General features: G+C 39.0%; 1 protein-coding gene across 4 annotated transcripts in view; it reads left to right on the top strand.

Annotated features, from left to right (window-relative positions):
* Positions 1 to 17,152, top strand: part of COG3 (component of oligomeric golgi complex 3) — a 141,683-nt gene that overhangs the window by 56,483 nt on the left and 68,048 nt on the right. For 2 of the 4 annotated variants that reach the window (XM_057494635.1, XM_036889652.2), the window contains 3 exons: positions 1,715 to 1,842; positions 2,626 to 2,724; positions 13,859 to 15,781. In XM_057494635.1, the coding sequence (XP_057350618.1) occupies positions 1,715 to 1,842; positions 2,626 to 2,724; positions 13,859 to 13,888 (257 nt within the window). In that variant the 3' untranslated portion in view covers positions 13,889 to 15,781. Of the gene's footprint in view, positions 1 to 1,714; positions 1,843 to 2,625; positions 2,725 to 13,858; positions 15,782 to 17,152 lie in introns of those variants that run through there. The other 2 variants (XR_008994598.1, XM_057494634.1) reach the window with 1 other exon arrangement.

Here is a 17,152-nt window from a genome sequence, read left to right as displayed (position 1 = left end):
GTCTAGGGACTTGTCTTGGACCCCTGGAAACCTAGGGTTACTCATTCATGCCGACTTGACTCAGGTTCTTGGAGGTCATTTCATGATAAACCCATAGGATATTAAGGTACAAGTTAGGATGTCAATTTCTTTACTCTGGGAAATATACCTTTTTTAGAAACTAGAGGCCCCTTTATTCACTAGGCTTCCTACCCATTGTTTGGGTATCAAGGGCTCTGAAAACCGATTCAGTGATTCCTGAGCATGTTAGTGATGATAGCACTGGAGCCCATTGAATTAAGTATCTTAAAGGAACTTTCATCTATTTTATGAAAAATAAGTAGTTCCTGGATTGTTTGTTCTTTCTTCTTGAGAGCATCGATTCTTTCTTACCCTGCTTTAACACAACCCACCTCGATTACAAAAATGTTTTTTTTAACATGGTGTAAAATTTGAAAAGTATAAAATGAAAAAAATGTTCTCTACCTCCAAACTAGTTCTCTCAAAGGTAACCACTCTTAATGGTTTCTTTCTCAAAACTGTTTATATATATACTAGCATATGTGGGCTTTAAAAATGTTATGTAAATAAGATTATACTATATTCCTTGCGTTTTTAACTTACTCTGTGCCTTGGAGCCCTTTCCATACCAGCATATCTAGCTCTACCCATTCTATTTAATGGATTTATAGAATTCATCACTGCAGCACAATTTCTTTAATGATTCTATTGAAGGATATTTACAGTTTTTAGTTTTTGTTTTTCCATATACTCTTTAATAAAAGTTCCTGCACCATACTTATCTTGGTATTTTGTGAGTATATCCTTAAGGTAAAATTCTAGCAATAGAAACGTTAAGTGAAAGAGTGTGTGTACTTTCACTCTTTCACTAGATATTGCCTAGTATCCCTTCAAAGAGGACCAACCAGTTTATGCTCCCGTCCACAGTGGATGTGGGTGCCTGTTTACCTACACCCTTGCAAATGTGGATACTCACAATTTTAGTAATTTTTACCAATCCCAAAATACCTCAGTTGTTTCAATATGCTTTTTTCTTTAGTTAGGAGTGACGTTGAGCATCTTTGGAAGTATTAATCTGTCTTTTCCTTTGTAGCTTTCTAGGTAATTTCCTCTTTTAAATACTTCATACAGATGACTGCTCTTCTTTTCCATTTGCACTTCTTGTCAGACAGCACATCTGGGCTACATAGTTATTTCAGTTGCAATTTTCTGGAATTCTATTCCCTTTCTGATAATATAGTTTAAGAATATAACAAATGGATTTTTAGTTCCTATTAAATATATGTGGATATTTTAAGAATGATCTCATAAGACAGCATCTCTTACTGTGAGTCAGTTCTGCAAATGAATAAGCTCATTCATTGTGAACTAGTTCAACTAGTGTCTCTCTGCAAGTGACTTTTTATTTTACCTTAACTCTTATCTCCAAAATCTAAGAGTACCATAAGTACAGTCCCTGTGAATGTCCTGAAGCATGCTGGGGGGATTTTTTTGCTGTCTTAGCCCCTGGGATTATAATTTTGTATTTAGTAGATCCTTAATAAATGGGGCTCATGACTAAACTTGATAAATAAGCAAGAGAAGTGAAAGAATTCTTTGGGGAAATAAAAAGTCTTGTCTTTTGTTGTTTTGATCTCCCTTCATTCCACTCTGAATTAAAGTGAAAATGTTTCCTCTCTTTTTTGTGAGACTAACAAGGTTAATTTCTTTCCAGCAAAGGTCAGTGACCTTGTGACAAGTGCCTACAAGACAATAAAAGCTAAGCTGCCTGGGACATTGAGAAGTATGTCATTGTACCTATCCAATAAAGATACAGAGTTCATCTTGTTTAAACCTGTTAGGGTGAGTACTCTGATAATTTATTTGAATGTTGACCCATCTCTTCAAGTGTTCTTGCCTTGTCTGCTGTTTTCCTCTTCCTAGAGATATTTTAAAATGCTGGTGTACTATTTGAATTAGCTTGGTTAATAATCACTGTGATTCTTGAAAGGCTTACAAAGCCTGTGTCCGTTTTTTTTTTTCCCTCCATCTTCACTTTGTCTTAAGTTCTCTGTGTTACCTTTGGCACCAAGGTAATTTTCATCTTAAAGTAAAAAAATAAATAACCAGACCCTCACACTGGATGTTGCGTAGTACTTGAGAAAGCAGCATTTCAGGAATTATGCCCTATGTTACTGGTGAGCAGTAGAAATAAATGGCTTCTAGAACCCATCAAGGGATTAAATTTCAGAGCAAATTTAGTACTCATAACTTGCAGCTCTATGTTGAGCTCACATCTTTACCCCAGTGTTGGTTGATTTTTAAAGTACATTTTGTGTGTCTGGGAACTTTATTATCTTTTACGTAAGAAACTGCTGCTGAAGACTCAATATTCTTTTATGGGGGACAGAGCTTGCCAGAGTTGAGTTTTTCCAGGAGGTATTATCTGATGTGTTAATTGGGTTGTATTAGCATGTGAAATATTCATTGCAAATTATATATTTGCTTTCAGTAAGCCCACAAAAGATAAATTTCTTCCACTCATTTTGGCAAATATCATCTAAGATTTAACTTTATTAGTGCTTCATGCTTAAGATGACTGCATGTTTTCAGTGACTCATTTGATTGCTTCTTCTTTTTTCTAAGAATAATATTCAGCAAGCTTTCCAGAAGTTCCATGTTTTGTTAAAGGAAGAATTCAGCCCTGAAGATATCCAGATCATTGCTTGTCCTTCTATGGAACAGGTAATCTGTACTCTAAAGATCCTCATAACTTTTATTTCCTCTTGGTTATTTTACTTGAGTAGATAATGTCTTTGAGTAACCATGTCTTTAATTTTTTTTAATTTATTTATTTTGGTATAATTAATCTACAATTACATGAAGAACAGTATGTTTACTAGACTCCCCGCTTCACCAAGTCACCCCCACAAGCCCCATTACAGTAACTGTCCATCAGTGTAATAAGATGCTGTAGAATCACTACTTGTCTTTTCTGTGTTGCACAGCCCTCTCCGTGCCTCTCCCCACATTACAGATGCTAATTGTAATGCCCCCTTTGTACCCCCCACCCTTATCCTTCCCTTCCCACCCATCCTCCCCAGTCCCTTTCCCTTTGGTAACTGTTAGTCCATTCTTGGGTTCTGTGATTCTACTGCTGTTTTGTTCCTTCAGTTTTTTCTTTGTTCTTATACTCCACATATGAGTGAAATCATTTGTTACTTCTCTTTCTCCACCTGGCTTATTTCACTGAGCATAATACCATCTAGCTCCATCCATGTTGTTGCAAATGGTAGGATTTGTTTTCTTCTTATGGCTGAATAATATTCCACTGTGTATATGTACCACATCTTCTTTCTCCATTCATCTACTGATGGACACTTACGTTGCTTCCATTTCCTGGCTTTGTAAATAGTGCTGTGATAAACATAGGGGTGCATCTGTCTTTTTCAAACTGGGCTGCTGCATTCTTAGGGTAAATTCCTAGAAGTGGAATTCCTGGGTCAAATGGTATTTCTATTTTGAGCTTTCTGAGGAACCTCCATACTGCTTTCCACAATGGTTGAACTAATTTACATTCCCACGAGCAGTGTAGGAGGGTTCCCCCTTCTCTACAACCTTGCCAACATTTGTTGTTGTTTGTCTTTTGGATGGTGGTGATCCTTACTGGTGTGAGGTGATATCTCATTGTGATTTTAATTTGCATTTCTCTGATGACAAGTGATGTGGAGCATCTTTTCATGTGTCTGTTGGCCGTCTGAATTTCTTCTTTGGAGAACTGTCTGTTCAGCTCTTCTGATCATTTTTAAATTGGATTATTTGCTTTTTGTTTGTTGATGTGCGTGAGCTCTTTATATATTTTGGATGTCAACCCTTTATTGGATCTGTCATTTATGAATATATTCTCCCATACTGTAGGATACCTTTTTGTTCTACTGATGGTGTCCTTTGCTGTACAGAAGCTTTTCAGCTTGGTATAGTCCCACTTGTTCATTTTTAGTTTTGTTTCCCTTGCCTGGGGAGATATGTTCATGAAGAAGTTGCTCATGTTTATGTCCAAGAGATTTTTGCCTGTTTTTTTTTTCTAAGAGTTTTATGGTTTCATGACTTACATTCAGGTATTTGATCCATTTGGAGTTTACTTTTGTGTATGGGGTTAGACAGTGATCCAGTTTCATTCTCTTACATGTGGCTATCCAGTTTTGCCAACACCAACTGTTGAAGAGACTGTCATTTCCCCATTGTATGTCCATGGCTCCTTTATCATATATTAATTGACCATATGTGTTTGGGTTAATGTCTGGAGTCTCTATTCTGTTCCACTGGTCTGTGGCTCTGTTCTTGTGCCAGTACCAGATAGTCTTGATTACTGTGGCTTTGTAGTAGAGCTTGAAGTTGGGGAGCGAGATTCCCCCCACTTTATTCTTCCTTCTCAGGATTGCTTTGGCTATTCAGGGTCTTAGGTGGTTCCATATTAATTTTTGAACTATTTGTGCCAGTTCATTGAAGAATGCTGTTGGTAATTTGATATGGATTGCATTGAATCTGTAGATTGCTTTGGGCAGGATGGCCATTTTGTCAATATTAATTCTTCCTAGCCAAGAGCATGGGATGAGTTTCCATTTGTTAGTGTCCTCTTTTATTTCTCTTAAGAGTGTCCTGTAGTTTTCAGGGTATAGTTCTTTCACTTCCTTGATTAGGTTTATTCCTGGGTATTTTATTCTTTTTGATGCAATTGTGAATGGGATTGTTTTCCTGATTTCTCTTTCTGTTAGTTCATTGTTAGTGTATAGGAAAGCCACAGATTTCTGTGATTAAATTTGTATCCTGCAACCTTGCTGTATTCCGATATCAGTTCTAGTAGTTTTGGAGTGGAGTCTTTAGGGTTTTTTTTTTTTTTTTAAATAATTATTTTTTATTGAAGGGTAGTTGATGCACAGTATTACATTACATTAGTTTCAAGTGTACAACACAGTGGTAAAACATTTATATACATAATTCTAGGTTCCAGCTATCACCCTACCAAGCTGTTACAATATATTGACTATATTCCTTATGCTATACATTACATCCCGGTTACTTATTTATTTTACATTGGAAGTCTGTCCTTTTTTTTTTTTTTGTTTTTTTGTTTTTTTGTGAGGGCATCTCTCATATTTATTGATCAAATAGTTGTTAAAGACAATAAAATTCTGTATAGGGGAGTCAATGCTCAATGCACAATCATTAATCCACCCCAAGCCTAATTTTCGTCAGTCTCCAATCTTCTGAGGCATAACAAACAAGTTCTTACATGGAGAACAAATTCTTACATAGTGAATAACTCACATGGTGAACATCACAAGGGCAGTCATCACAGAAACTTTCGGTTTTGCTCATGCATTATGAACTATAAACAGTCAGTTCAAATATGAATACTCATTTGGTTTTTATACTTGATTTATATGTGGATACCACATTTCTCTCTTTATTATTACTATTTTTAATAAAATGCTGAAGTGGTAGGTAGATACAAGATAAAGGTAGAAAACATAGTTTAGTGTTGTAAGAGAGCAAATGTAGATGATCAGGTGTGTGCCTGTAGACTATGTGTTAATCCAAGCTAGACCAGGGCAATAAAACATCCACGTATGCAGAAGATTTCTCTCAGAACGGGGGGGTGAGGTTCTAAGCCTCACCTCTGTTGATCCCCAGTTTCTCACCTGATGGCCCCCCTGCGACTGTGCCTGTCTTAGGTTGTTCCTCCCTTGAGGAATCTTACCCATCTCTGGCTAACCAGTCATCTTCCGGGGCCATACAGGGAAATGTGAAGTTGGTAAGTGAGAGGGAAGCCTTATTGTTTGAAAAGGTTAGCTTTTTAATTCTTTGCAGATTTATGCCCTGTGGCTTCTATGCCCAGCATTTGTCTTGAGGTATCTTTACCACTTGGAAGAAATATGATAGTCGGTAAATTTGATATGAGGCACGAATTCTATTTAAGGGTTGTAATTAGGAAGGAAGAAGAAAAGCTATAGAAGTAGCAGGCGGAAGAAAACATGGGAAGATTGATTATTTCTTTGACATATTTTCTTGTAGAGTAACTTCAGCATGTATAGGTTTTAAGCTACTACTTAAATTGCGCACACACATTAACATAATAGGAGTATAGTTACATAACCAAAGCATATCTATAATTACCAGCCATCTCCAGTGAAACCAAGAAAACCAGTTAGGCACCTTAGGCATTTGTGAAAACTTATCTATGATATGGTGGATATTGTCCAACTGAACTTGAACAGTCTGAGAGAAATCAGACAAATTAAAACAACCCATTCCTGGGGACTGTTCACATGCCATATGTTCTTTTAACAGTAAATAGTCTGTAGTTGTAAGACTTTGGAGTGCTACAATTTGCACTTCTCCAAATTCTTGGTTGAGTTCCAACAGTATAGATCCAGTCAAATTTGTTGTTTTACTGTATGCACAGGTCAGCTTAGATATCTCCTTCCTCATTCCCATGGCAAGTCCAGGAACTGGTGGGATGAGTGCATCTACAGCTGTAGCAGTGCGTGGATATTTGTTGGGGTTTTTTGATGATCATCTTCTGGCATGAGTCTTCCAGAGAGTGCAGATGTTGGAAGTTCTTTTTCATATCGTATCTTAGTTCATTTTCGGGGTAGCCCAATTAGGCTTTGATCCTCTGTATAAACACAAACAGACCCTTTGCCTACACTTTTATATGCCCTTTATACCCTTGTGTAGAACTCGTTGGAGGTTACCACAGAGGAACTGCCCTTTTTTTTTTTTTTGCTTTGTTTTTGTTATCACTAATCTACACTTACATGATGAATATTATGTTTACTAGGCTCTCCCCTATATCAGGTCTCCCCTATAAACCCCTTTACAGTCACTGTCCATCAGCATAGCAAAATGTTGTAGAATCACTACTTGCCTTCTCTGTGTTGTATAGCCCTCCCTTTTCTCCTACCCCCCCATGCATGTTAATCTTAATACCCCCCTACTTCTCCCCCCCTTATCCCTCCCTACCCACCCATCCTCCCCAGTCCCTTTCCCTTTGGTACCTGTTAGTCCATTCTTGAGTTCTGTGATTCTGCTGCTGTTTTGTTCCTTCAGTTTTTCCTTTGTTCTTATATTCCACAGATAAGTGAAATCATTTGGTATTTCTCTTTCTCCGCTTGGCTTGTTTCACTGAGCATAATACCCTCCAGCTCCATCCATGTTGCTGCAAATGATTGGATTTGCCCTTTTCTTATGGCTGAGTAGTATTCCATTGTGTATATGTACCACATCTTCTTTATCCATTCATCTATTGATGGACATTTAGGTTGCCTCCAATTCTTGGCTATTGTAAATAGTGCTGCAATAAACATAGGGGTGCATCTGTCTTTCTCAAACTTGATTGCTGCATTCTTAGGGTAAATTCCTAGGAGTGGAATTCCTGGGTCAAATGGTAAGTCTGTTTTGAGCATTTTGATGTACCTCCATACTGCTTTCCACAATGGTTGAACTAACTTACATTCCCACCAGCAGTGTAGGAGGGTTCCCCTTTCTCCACATCCTCGCCAACATTTGTTGTTGTTTGTCTTTTGGATGGCAGCGATCCTTACTGGTGTGAGGTGATACCTCATTGTAGTTTTAATTTGCATTTCTCTGATAATTAGCGATGTGGAGCATCTTTTCATGTGTCTGTTGGCCATCTGAATTTCTTTTTCGGAGAACTGTCTGTTCAGTTCCTCTGCCCATTTTTTAATTGGGTTATTTGTTTTTTGTTTGTTGAGGCGTGTGAGCTCTTTATATATTCTGGACGTCAAGCCTTTATCGGATGTGTCATTTTCAAATATATTCTCCCATACTGTAGGGATCCTTCTTGTTCTATTGATGGTGTCTTTTGCTGTACAGAAGCTTTTCAGCTTAATATAGTCCCACTTACTCATTTTTGCTGTTGTTTTCCTTGCCCGGGGAGATATGTTCAAGAAGAGGTCACTCATGTTTATGTCTAAGAGGTTTTTGCCTATGTTTTCTTCCAAGAGTTTAATGGTTTCATGACTTACATTCAGGTCTTTGATCCATTTTGAGTTTACTTTTGTATATGGGGTTAGACAATGGTCCAGTTTCATTCTCCTACATGTAGCTGTCCAGTTTTGCCAGCACCACCTGTTGAAGAGACTGTCATTTCGCCATTGTATGTCCATGGCTCCTTTATCAAATATTAATTGACCATATATGTCTGGGTTAATGTCTGGATTCTCTAGTCTGTTCCATTGTTCTGTGGCTCTGCTCTTGTGCCAGTACCAAATTGTCTTGATTACTATGGCTTTATAGTAGAGCTTGAAGTTGGGGAGTGAGATCCCACCTACTTTATTCTTCTTTCTCAGGATTGCTTTGGCTATTCGGGGTCTTTGGTGTTTCCATATGAATTTTTGAATTATTTGTTCCAGTTCATTGAAGAATGTTGCTGGTAGTTTCATAGGGATTGCATCAAATCTGTATATTGCTTTGGGCAGGATGGCCATTTTGACGATATTAATTCTTCCTAGCCACGAGCATGGGATGAGTTTCCATCTGTTAGTGTCCCCTTTAATTTCTCTTAAGAGTGACTTGTAGTTTTCAGAGTATAAGTCTTTCACTTCTTTGGTTAGGTTTATTCCTAGGTATTTTATTTTTTTGGATGCAATTGTGAATGGAGTTGTTTTCCTGATTTCTCTTTCTGTTGGTTCATTGTTAGTGTATAGGAAAGCCACAGATTTCTGTGTGTTGATTTTGTATCCTGCAACTTTGCTGTATTCCGATATCAGTTCTAGTAGTTTTGGGGTGGAGTCTTTAGGGTTTTTTATGTACAGTATCATGTCATCTGCAAATAGTGACAGTTTAACTTCTTCTTTACCAATCTGGATTCCTTGTATTTCTTTATTTTGTCTGATTGCCGTGGCTAGGACCTCCAGTACTATGTTAAATAACAGTGGAGAGAGTGGGCATCCCTGTCTAGTTCCCGATCTTAGAGGAAAACTTTCAGCTTCTCGCTGTTCAGTATGATGTTGGCTGTGGGTTTATCATATATGGCCTTTATTATGTTGAGGTACTTGCCCTCTATACCCATTGTGTTGAGAGTTTTTATCATGAATGGATGTTGAATTTTGTCGAATGCTTTTTCAGCATCTATGGAGATGATCATGTCGTTTTTGTCCTTCTTTTTGTTGATGTGGTGGATGATGTTAATGGATTTTCGAATGTTGTACCATCCTTGCATCCCTGAGATGAATCCCACTTGGTCATGGTGTATGATCCTCTAGATGTATTTTTGAATTCAGTTTGCTTATATTTTGTTGGGTATTTTTGCATCTATATTCATCAGGGATATTGGTCTGTAATTTTCTTTTTTGATGGAGTCTTTGCCTGGTTTTGGTATTAGGGTGATGCTGGCTGTATAGAATGAGTTTGGAAGTATTCCCTCCTCTTCTATTTTTTGGAAAACTTTAAGGAGAATGGGTATTATGTCTTCTCTGTATGTCTGATAAAATTTCATGGTAAATCCATCTGACCCCGGTAGTTTTTTCTTGGGTAGTTTTTTGATTACCACTTCAATTTCTTTGCTGGTAATTGGTCTGTTTAGACTTTCTGTTTTTTCCTTGGTCAGTCTCAGAAGGTTGTATTTTTCTAGGAAGTTGTCCATTTCTTCTAGGTTTTCCAGCTTGCTAGCATAGCATATAGGTTTTCATAGTATTCTCTAATAATTGTTTGTATTTCTGTGGGGTCCGTCATGATTTTTCCTTTCTCATTTCTGATTCTGTTGATGTGTGTTGATTCTCTTTTTCTCTTAATAAGTCTGGCTTGGGGTTTATCTATTTTTGTTTTCTCAAAGAACCAGCTCTTGGTTTCATTGATTTTTTTCTATTGTTTTATTCTCAATTTTATTTATTTCTTCTCTAATCTTTATTATGTCCCTCTTTCTGCTGACTTTAGGCCTCATTTGTTTTTCTTTTTCCAATTTCAATAATTGTGACTTTAGACTATTCATTTGGGATTGCTCCTCCTTCTTTTAATATGCCTGGATTGCTATATACTTTCCTCTTAAGACTGCTCTTGCTGCGTCCCACAGAAGTTGGGGCTTTGTGTTGTTGTTGTCATTTGTCTCCATATATTGCTTGATCTCCATTTTAATTTGGTTGTTTATCCATTGATTATTTAGGAGCATGTTGTTAAGCCTCCATGTGTTTGTGAGCCTTTTTGCTTTCTTTGTACAATTTATTTCTAGTTTTATCCCTTTGTGGTCCAAGAAGTTGGTTGGTAGAATTTCAATCTTTTTGAATTTACTGAGGCTCTTTATGTGGCCTAATTTGTGGTCTATTCTGGAAAATGTTCCATGTGCACTTGAGAAGAATGTGTATCCTGCTGCTTTTGGATGTAGAGTTCTGTAGATGTCTATTAGGTCCATGTGTTCTAGTGTGTTGTTCAGTGCGTCTGTGTCCTTATTTATTTTCTGTCTGTTGGATCTGTCCTTTGGAGTGAGTGGTGTGTTGATGTCTCCTAAAATGAATGCATTGCATTCTATTTCCTCCTTTAGTTCTGTTAGTATTTGTTTCACATATGCTGGTGCTCCTGTGTTGGGTGCATATATATTTAGAATGGTTATATCCTCTTGTGGGACTGAGCCCTTTATCATTATGTAGTGTCCTTCTTTATCTCTTGTTACTTTCTTTGTTTTGAAGTCTATTTTGTCTGATACTAGTACTGCAGCACCCGCTTTTTCTCTCTGTTGTTTGCATGAAATATCTTTTTCCATCCCTTGACTTTTAGTCTGTGTATGTCTTTGGGTTTGAGGTGAGTCTCTTGTAAGCAGCATATAGATGGGCCTTGCTTTTTTATTCATTCTGTTACTCTGTGTCTTTTGATTGGTGCATTCAGTCCATTTACATTTAGGGTGATTATTGAAAGATATGTACTTAGTGCTATGGCGGGGCCACGCTGGAGTGGGAATGGGTGGGTGGCTGTTTATTGCCATGAGAGGCCTCAGAGCTGTGCTGCCTCTCAGGGGGTTACGGTGCCCGGAGTTCCCCATGATTCCCAGCTGCTAGGCTGAGTGTGCCGGGACGCTTCCATCCAGTTGTGAGGCCCCTGTCCCTTTAGGACTTTCAAAAGGCACTCAATTTTCTTTTGTCCCAGGTACGCTGGCTGCGGGGACCCGCTTGCAGGTTTTACTGTTCCTTTTCCCTAGTATCCAGCACACCATGCACTGTGTGTCTGCACTCTGCGTGTGCATGCCTAAAGCTGGCTATTTAGCTGTCCTGGGCTCCCTCTCCCTCCCTGCTCTGACTCCTTTCCTCCCGCCGGGGAGCTGGGGTGAGGGGCGCTCGGGTCCCGCCGGGCTGGGGCTTGTATCTTACCCCCTTCATGAGACGCTGGGTTCTCACAGATGTAGATGTAGCCTGGCTGTTGTGCTGTATCTTCTGGTCTCTCTTTTAGGAATAGTTGTATTTGTTATATTTTCAGAAATATATATGGTTTGGGGGGAGATTTTCGCTGCCCTACTCACACCACCATCTTGGCTCCAAAACTGATCCCATGTTTTTAATTTTAATTTTAAAAATTGTACATCATTTTATTCTGATGAGCAAGAATTGAAACAATGAATTGCCCTCTCACATTTTTGGTGATGGATTTAGAATTTTCGGTTGCTCTTTAATTCTTTATGATACTGAAAGTTGCAGTGTTTAAGATGAATGAACTGCTTGTGTAAGATTCAAATAGTGGTGTTGAGGTTGCTGAATAGTTTTGTTTTGCAGCATATGTGATAAAATGCCACATTTCAGAAAAAAAAGGAAAGTTATTTTAGGCTCTGCAATAGATGTTTGAAGTGCTTCTGTTTTCTCTCTTCTTCCTAAGTTTAAACAACTGAATCTGGAGCTAAGTCTGTATTTACCATCATTCATTTATTCAATTCAGTCAGCAAGTTTTTATTGAGCACCTATTAAGTATTAGGAGTAGGGTGCTGCTATGGAGGATATTTTATTTCCAGTCTTTAGTATAGTTTAGGGGCTTAGTATACGGTAAGAACTAGAGAATTTGGGGAAGAGTGGAAAAGTTGGTGAGAGCCTGATTGGATTGGGTGGAGACTCAGAGAGACTCAGGCAGTGAGTGTGCGTAAATGGTTTGAGTTTTACTACATTGGGAGAGAAAAGATGGGCTGTACCTGGAAGAGAAATGGGTCATTTTTTTAATTGAGATACAATTTGTGTACCATAAAATTTAGCCTTTTAAAGTGATCAGTTCAGTGGTTTATAGTATAGTCATTAAGTTATGCAACCATCCCCACTATCTAACGCCAGAACATTTCCATCTCCCCTGCAAAAGCACACCTGTCTCCATTAGCAGGTTCCCCACTCCCCCCTTCTGCTAATCTACTTGTCACTTCTGTGGATTTGCCTGTCCTGGACATTTCATTAAGTTGAATCATACCATACATGGCCTTTTATGACTGGCTGCTTTCTCTTTGCATAATGTTTTCAAGACTCATCCATGTTGTAGGATGTGCCACAACTTCATTCTTTTTTATGGCTATATTCCTTTGTGGTGATATTTGGGTCATATTTTTAAAAGCTATCACTGTAGTTATAGGGTTATCCAGTTAAAATATTTTTTTAAAAATCATTTTAAGTAATTATATTTTGTGTGATTATTCTATTAACTTGATACATAGTTACATTTCTTTTCAATATTTGGACACTTTTTTGTGCATTTTGATTAAATATTGTTTTTTCATTGTATAAAACACATGGTTCCCAAGTCAGAATTAAAGAAGAAGGTAAATTGGGAAGTCTTGCTTTCCTTTCCAGCACCCCCAGCCTTTTACTTCCTCCCCCACAGATAACTATTTTCATTTGTTTTGGACTCTCCTTCCCTTTTTAAAAACAGGCAAATGCATATTTATATGTTCATGGGGAAGATCAAAAATGGGGAAAATTGATGCTGGAAAAATGTCTGCGAGTAGAGAGGGAGGATGGACTCACCGGAGCAGCTGGAGGTGGAGCCTCTATTACAATCTACAAAGTGTGCGGGGGCCCAGTCCTGGCAAAAGGAGAGAAGGCCGAGGGTTGGGCCTTGTTTGGCTTTCTTGATCTTCACAGCCAGTTATTTTGTAAAACTTCCCTCAATTTGGTATTGTCTGTTTCCTCATGATTAGATTCAGGTTTTTTATTTTTGGCAGGAAAAACAGGTGATTTTGTGTCCCCTCTCCCTGGAAACACAAAAAAGAGGAAAGGGTGATGATTTTGATGACCAGACGGTTTGTACTGATAGCAGAGTTCACTCCAGAGCCGTTTAACTTCAGGTCTCCTCCAGGGCCTGGGTGACAGGCTTGCAGTGTGCAGGCTGCCCTGCCCCCCACTGGCGCCAGGGCAGATTCCTCTGGGTTTCCTGGGGGCCTGGCTCTCATCAGGCCCTCCATTGCAGGGTGGGCAGGGCCTCCTATGGTCAGTGTCAGGTGAGCTGAAATCCCCTCGTTGTGCCTGCTGTTGTGTATTCAAAAGGGTCATTTAAAGAATTCAGCTTACACTTAGTCCTCCCAAAACATACTGCCTTAGAAAAAGGTGAAATTGATTATTTAGGTCTATTTCTGTCCCTAGTCAGTAGGGTATGTAGTTGTTTCTGTCATGTTCATTGGATTCTGAATGAGTTGAGGGCCTAAGTTTGGTGACCGAGTGTAACTCCCCACAGGCCTCCACAGAACTCAGTGCCCAGTGGCTGCTTCAGAAATCAGTTTATACTGTTTTGGTCTCTTGAACATCTTAGCTTTTTCTCTCATTCTGTTTTTGAGGGTCTAAACAACTTTTTGAGTATGGTATTCCATAGCAGAACTAACAGGGCCTCTCACTTTGCTTTTCAGCTGAACCTCCTACTCTCAGTTTCTCAATAACCAGGCCAGTCTAGTTGTGCCCAGTAGGAGTGGACCGAGGAGTCTTGCAGTCTGCAGGACACAGGACTTACATGTGGGAATGTCCATGAGAACCACAAAAGAGTGCTGCTCAGTGCTGACTGCAGAATGAGATACAAGCAAGTGTTAAAAGATTGGTGTTTCCCTTTTAAAAACATCAAAATGCCAAAGATTAATGTGTGAGTGGTGATAACTGCCTCATTTAAATGGTCACAAGAAATGTAAGTTTTTTAGAGGAAGCTGTGGCAAGCAGCGGTGAAATGGTTCTTAGCAAAAGATGTGCAATGAAAACTGGTTACAGTAGGTAGTGGCAAAGAAAAACTTTGCAGAAACACAGCTAATTAGAAAGCTTCTAAGAGCAAGGTTTGTTAAAGCGTGAAACACTGCAACACTTTTAACCACTGAGCATTCCACAGGGACTATTTTTTTACTTCCAGAAATGTTATTTCTACACTCTATTTAATACAGTGTTTCTCCTATCACATTGAAGTTTAGTTTGGAGTAGATTGGATGCTTCTGAGAACACATTCTGCTTCCCTGGGAATTCAGGGTGGTATCTTTCTGTGTGTTTGATGTGAGGTCGTTTCAAGATGCAAGGACCTCGTGTAAGGTCCCAGTATCTGCTGCAGTCCTTGAATTGCTTAGGTGCAGAACGTTCAAAAGCAGGGAGCTGAAGCCTCATCGTAATAGGTGCGTGCAGTATCTTTAATGAGAGTCTTGATGATACAATAGTCAGTGTTTGTGAGTGGGAAGTACGAATTAAGGTGTCTTAAACCTGGTACGTAAAGGAGACAGGGAAGCCTGATTAGTGTAGCTCTTGCATGAAGGTTAAGGTTACCAGGATTCAGTACACTGCCTTCGGTTTTAGTAGTTCTTTGAATAGTGAACACTGTCATGTCCGGAATATGCATTTACTGCTGTGTACCACCAGCCTTGTGGACCTCCAGACCTGCTACAGCAGGAAACATTTTGCTAACAAAGACAAGAATGAAGATGGCCCACCCCTTAAAATCCACCACACTATATCAGGGATTATCAGATAAATTATGCATGTCTGTGAGTTTTCCTACAAACACCTATTTTCTGATTGGATTGGTTTTGCCTCTGATGTTATAATAAATATGTCCTGCTTTTTGGTTTAAAAGGAATTTTGAGTCATTCAAACACTTTCTAGAGATGGGCCACTGATAAGAGTTCTGGAGTGTAGCCAGCAGACCTCATCCTAGGCAGCTGTAGTAGCCGTTCCCGTCCCCTGAAAGCAGGCTCCTGCAGTGTGTAGGTAGGTTGCATATCCTGATGTCTGTCATTTTTAACAGGTGACTTGTGTTTCAGCTCAGTTTGAATTGGTGATGGGTGTTGCTTGATAGAGCTTCATACTCTGTTTTGGGCAGGTAGAATGTAGAGAGGGTCCATATTCTTTGATATGAAATGAATGAATTAGGAAGATTGTAATTTACTTCCACTTACTATTTTAAAACATGTTTAATGAAATAAACTGTAAAATACCAGTTTTGTGTATTATATGTATATTTGATTTTTAATAGCCTTTCCAAAGAAATGAGGGCATGATTATTGTACAGTACTGTGACTGATTTGATATGGAGAGCAGAGCGTGTTCTTAAGGATAAAAATACTTGGCAACACTTGTTCTTGTGTTTTGAATCTTTTATTTCTGAAATACTCCAAGTGCTGAGTAGGTAATAGTGATTTAACTTGTTTGCTAAATGAATATTTGTTTAAATCTGTACAGTTTCAAATGTTTACTTATACAGTGTACATAGTTTCAAATAATTAATTTAAAATGCTTTATATTATTGACTAGAAATTGCTGTTTTTAATGTGAATTTTTTTTTAAATAAAGATTTTTGCTTCCTACTTTGTCCTCATAAATCTTTTATGTGTATGGATTCTTTAAAAAATTTTTTTTTAATTGACATTTTTATTAAGACAACCTGTAGATTCTCATGCAGTTGTAAGAAATAATACAGAACAATCTGTGTACCTTGATCCACTTTCTCCCAGTGGTAACATCTTGCAACACTAGCACATTACTACAAACAAGATATTGGCATTGGTGTCTCTACCAGTTTTACTCAGATTCCCCTGGTGTCACTTGTACTGTGTGGATTCTTCTGGCAAGATTATTCTGGAAAGAAATTTTTGAAGCATCTCAATGTTTCATTAGTTGAAAGGTAATTTTTTTCTTTGTTTGCAAAACACCAGTTTTTCCTGGGTGTTGTCCACATAAATAGTTGTGTGTTGAAATTTAGTATTATCGAAGTAGCAGTACAAACAAATTTGTTTTTCCCCTTGGTTTAGCAACCCCGTATCTTTAAATTCTCTTCTGCTATTACCTTACAAGGAAGAAAGAATAGTCAACTTTGGTTTTTAAAATGGGGCTATTTGTTAAAGAAGCCTGGGAACACTGATGAGAGAATGTCACTTCTCAGAAATGGGGAATTTATTGCTTCCCCTCTGGAGCACTCTCCTGGTGGTGGTGCCTCCACCAGCTGGCTGGCCTCCCAGGCACACAGGGCTGTCTGTCAGGCCTCTGCGCGTCTGTCTAGCCTCGTCTCCTCACTACTCAGCTCCTCTGTATCTATCAGGGTCCCTGAGTGCAAGCAACAGAAGACTGTCTCACTTCTGCTTCAGCAGGAAAGGGCTTTACTGGAAGGAAATGGGGGATTTGAGGAACAGACAAGAGGCTAGAGGACCAGAGGGATAAGAACAGGAAGCATCACAGATAACCTTTGCTTTTTCAAAGCAGAAACTGTTCATCCAAACCCCACTGCTGTGGCTGAGTCCTGGACGGGGCATCACTGAAACTGCATTCATCTTGGCCAAGCTGATTTGCCCTGGGATGCATGCTTTTCCACGCTTCAGCTGAGCACTGGGAGCTGGGAAGAGGAGAATTTCCTTCAGCTTCAAATCCACTCTTTTTTGCCCAGTTTTGAGATTCCAGAGCTGGACCCTGAGAATATTTCTGTTTTGCAGCTGGTGCAAAGTTAGGCTTTTTAAGGTGCTGGAGATGCACCTCAAGGCATAAGGGAAAGGGGTGTCTCTGGTGTGTGGTTTTCCTTCTCTGTTGGGGCCTTCAGCAGTGTGTAGGAGTCTGGTGGCACTCACTCTAGGGAGTTTTGCTGATACCTACGTGGGAAGCTTCTTGTGAACCAGCTTCGGCAGCCAGGCAGGCACTTGCTGTGCACCAGCACCAGCTTCCTGCACCCCATCCCAGTGAATTTCCCC

The sequence above is a fragment of the Manis pentadactyla genome, chromosome 17, assembly GCF_030020395.1.
Source record: "Manis pentadactyla isolate mManPen7 chromosome 17, mManPen7.hap1, whole genome shotgun sequence".
NCBI lineage: Eukaryota > Metazoa > Chordata > Mammalia > Pholidota > Manidae > Manis > Manis pentadactyla.
The sequence above is the reverse complement of the archived record's forward strand: the minus strand, read 5'-3'. Positions and strand labels throughout refer to the sequence as shown.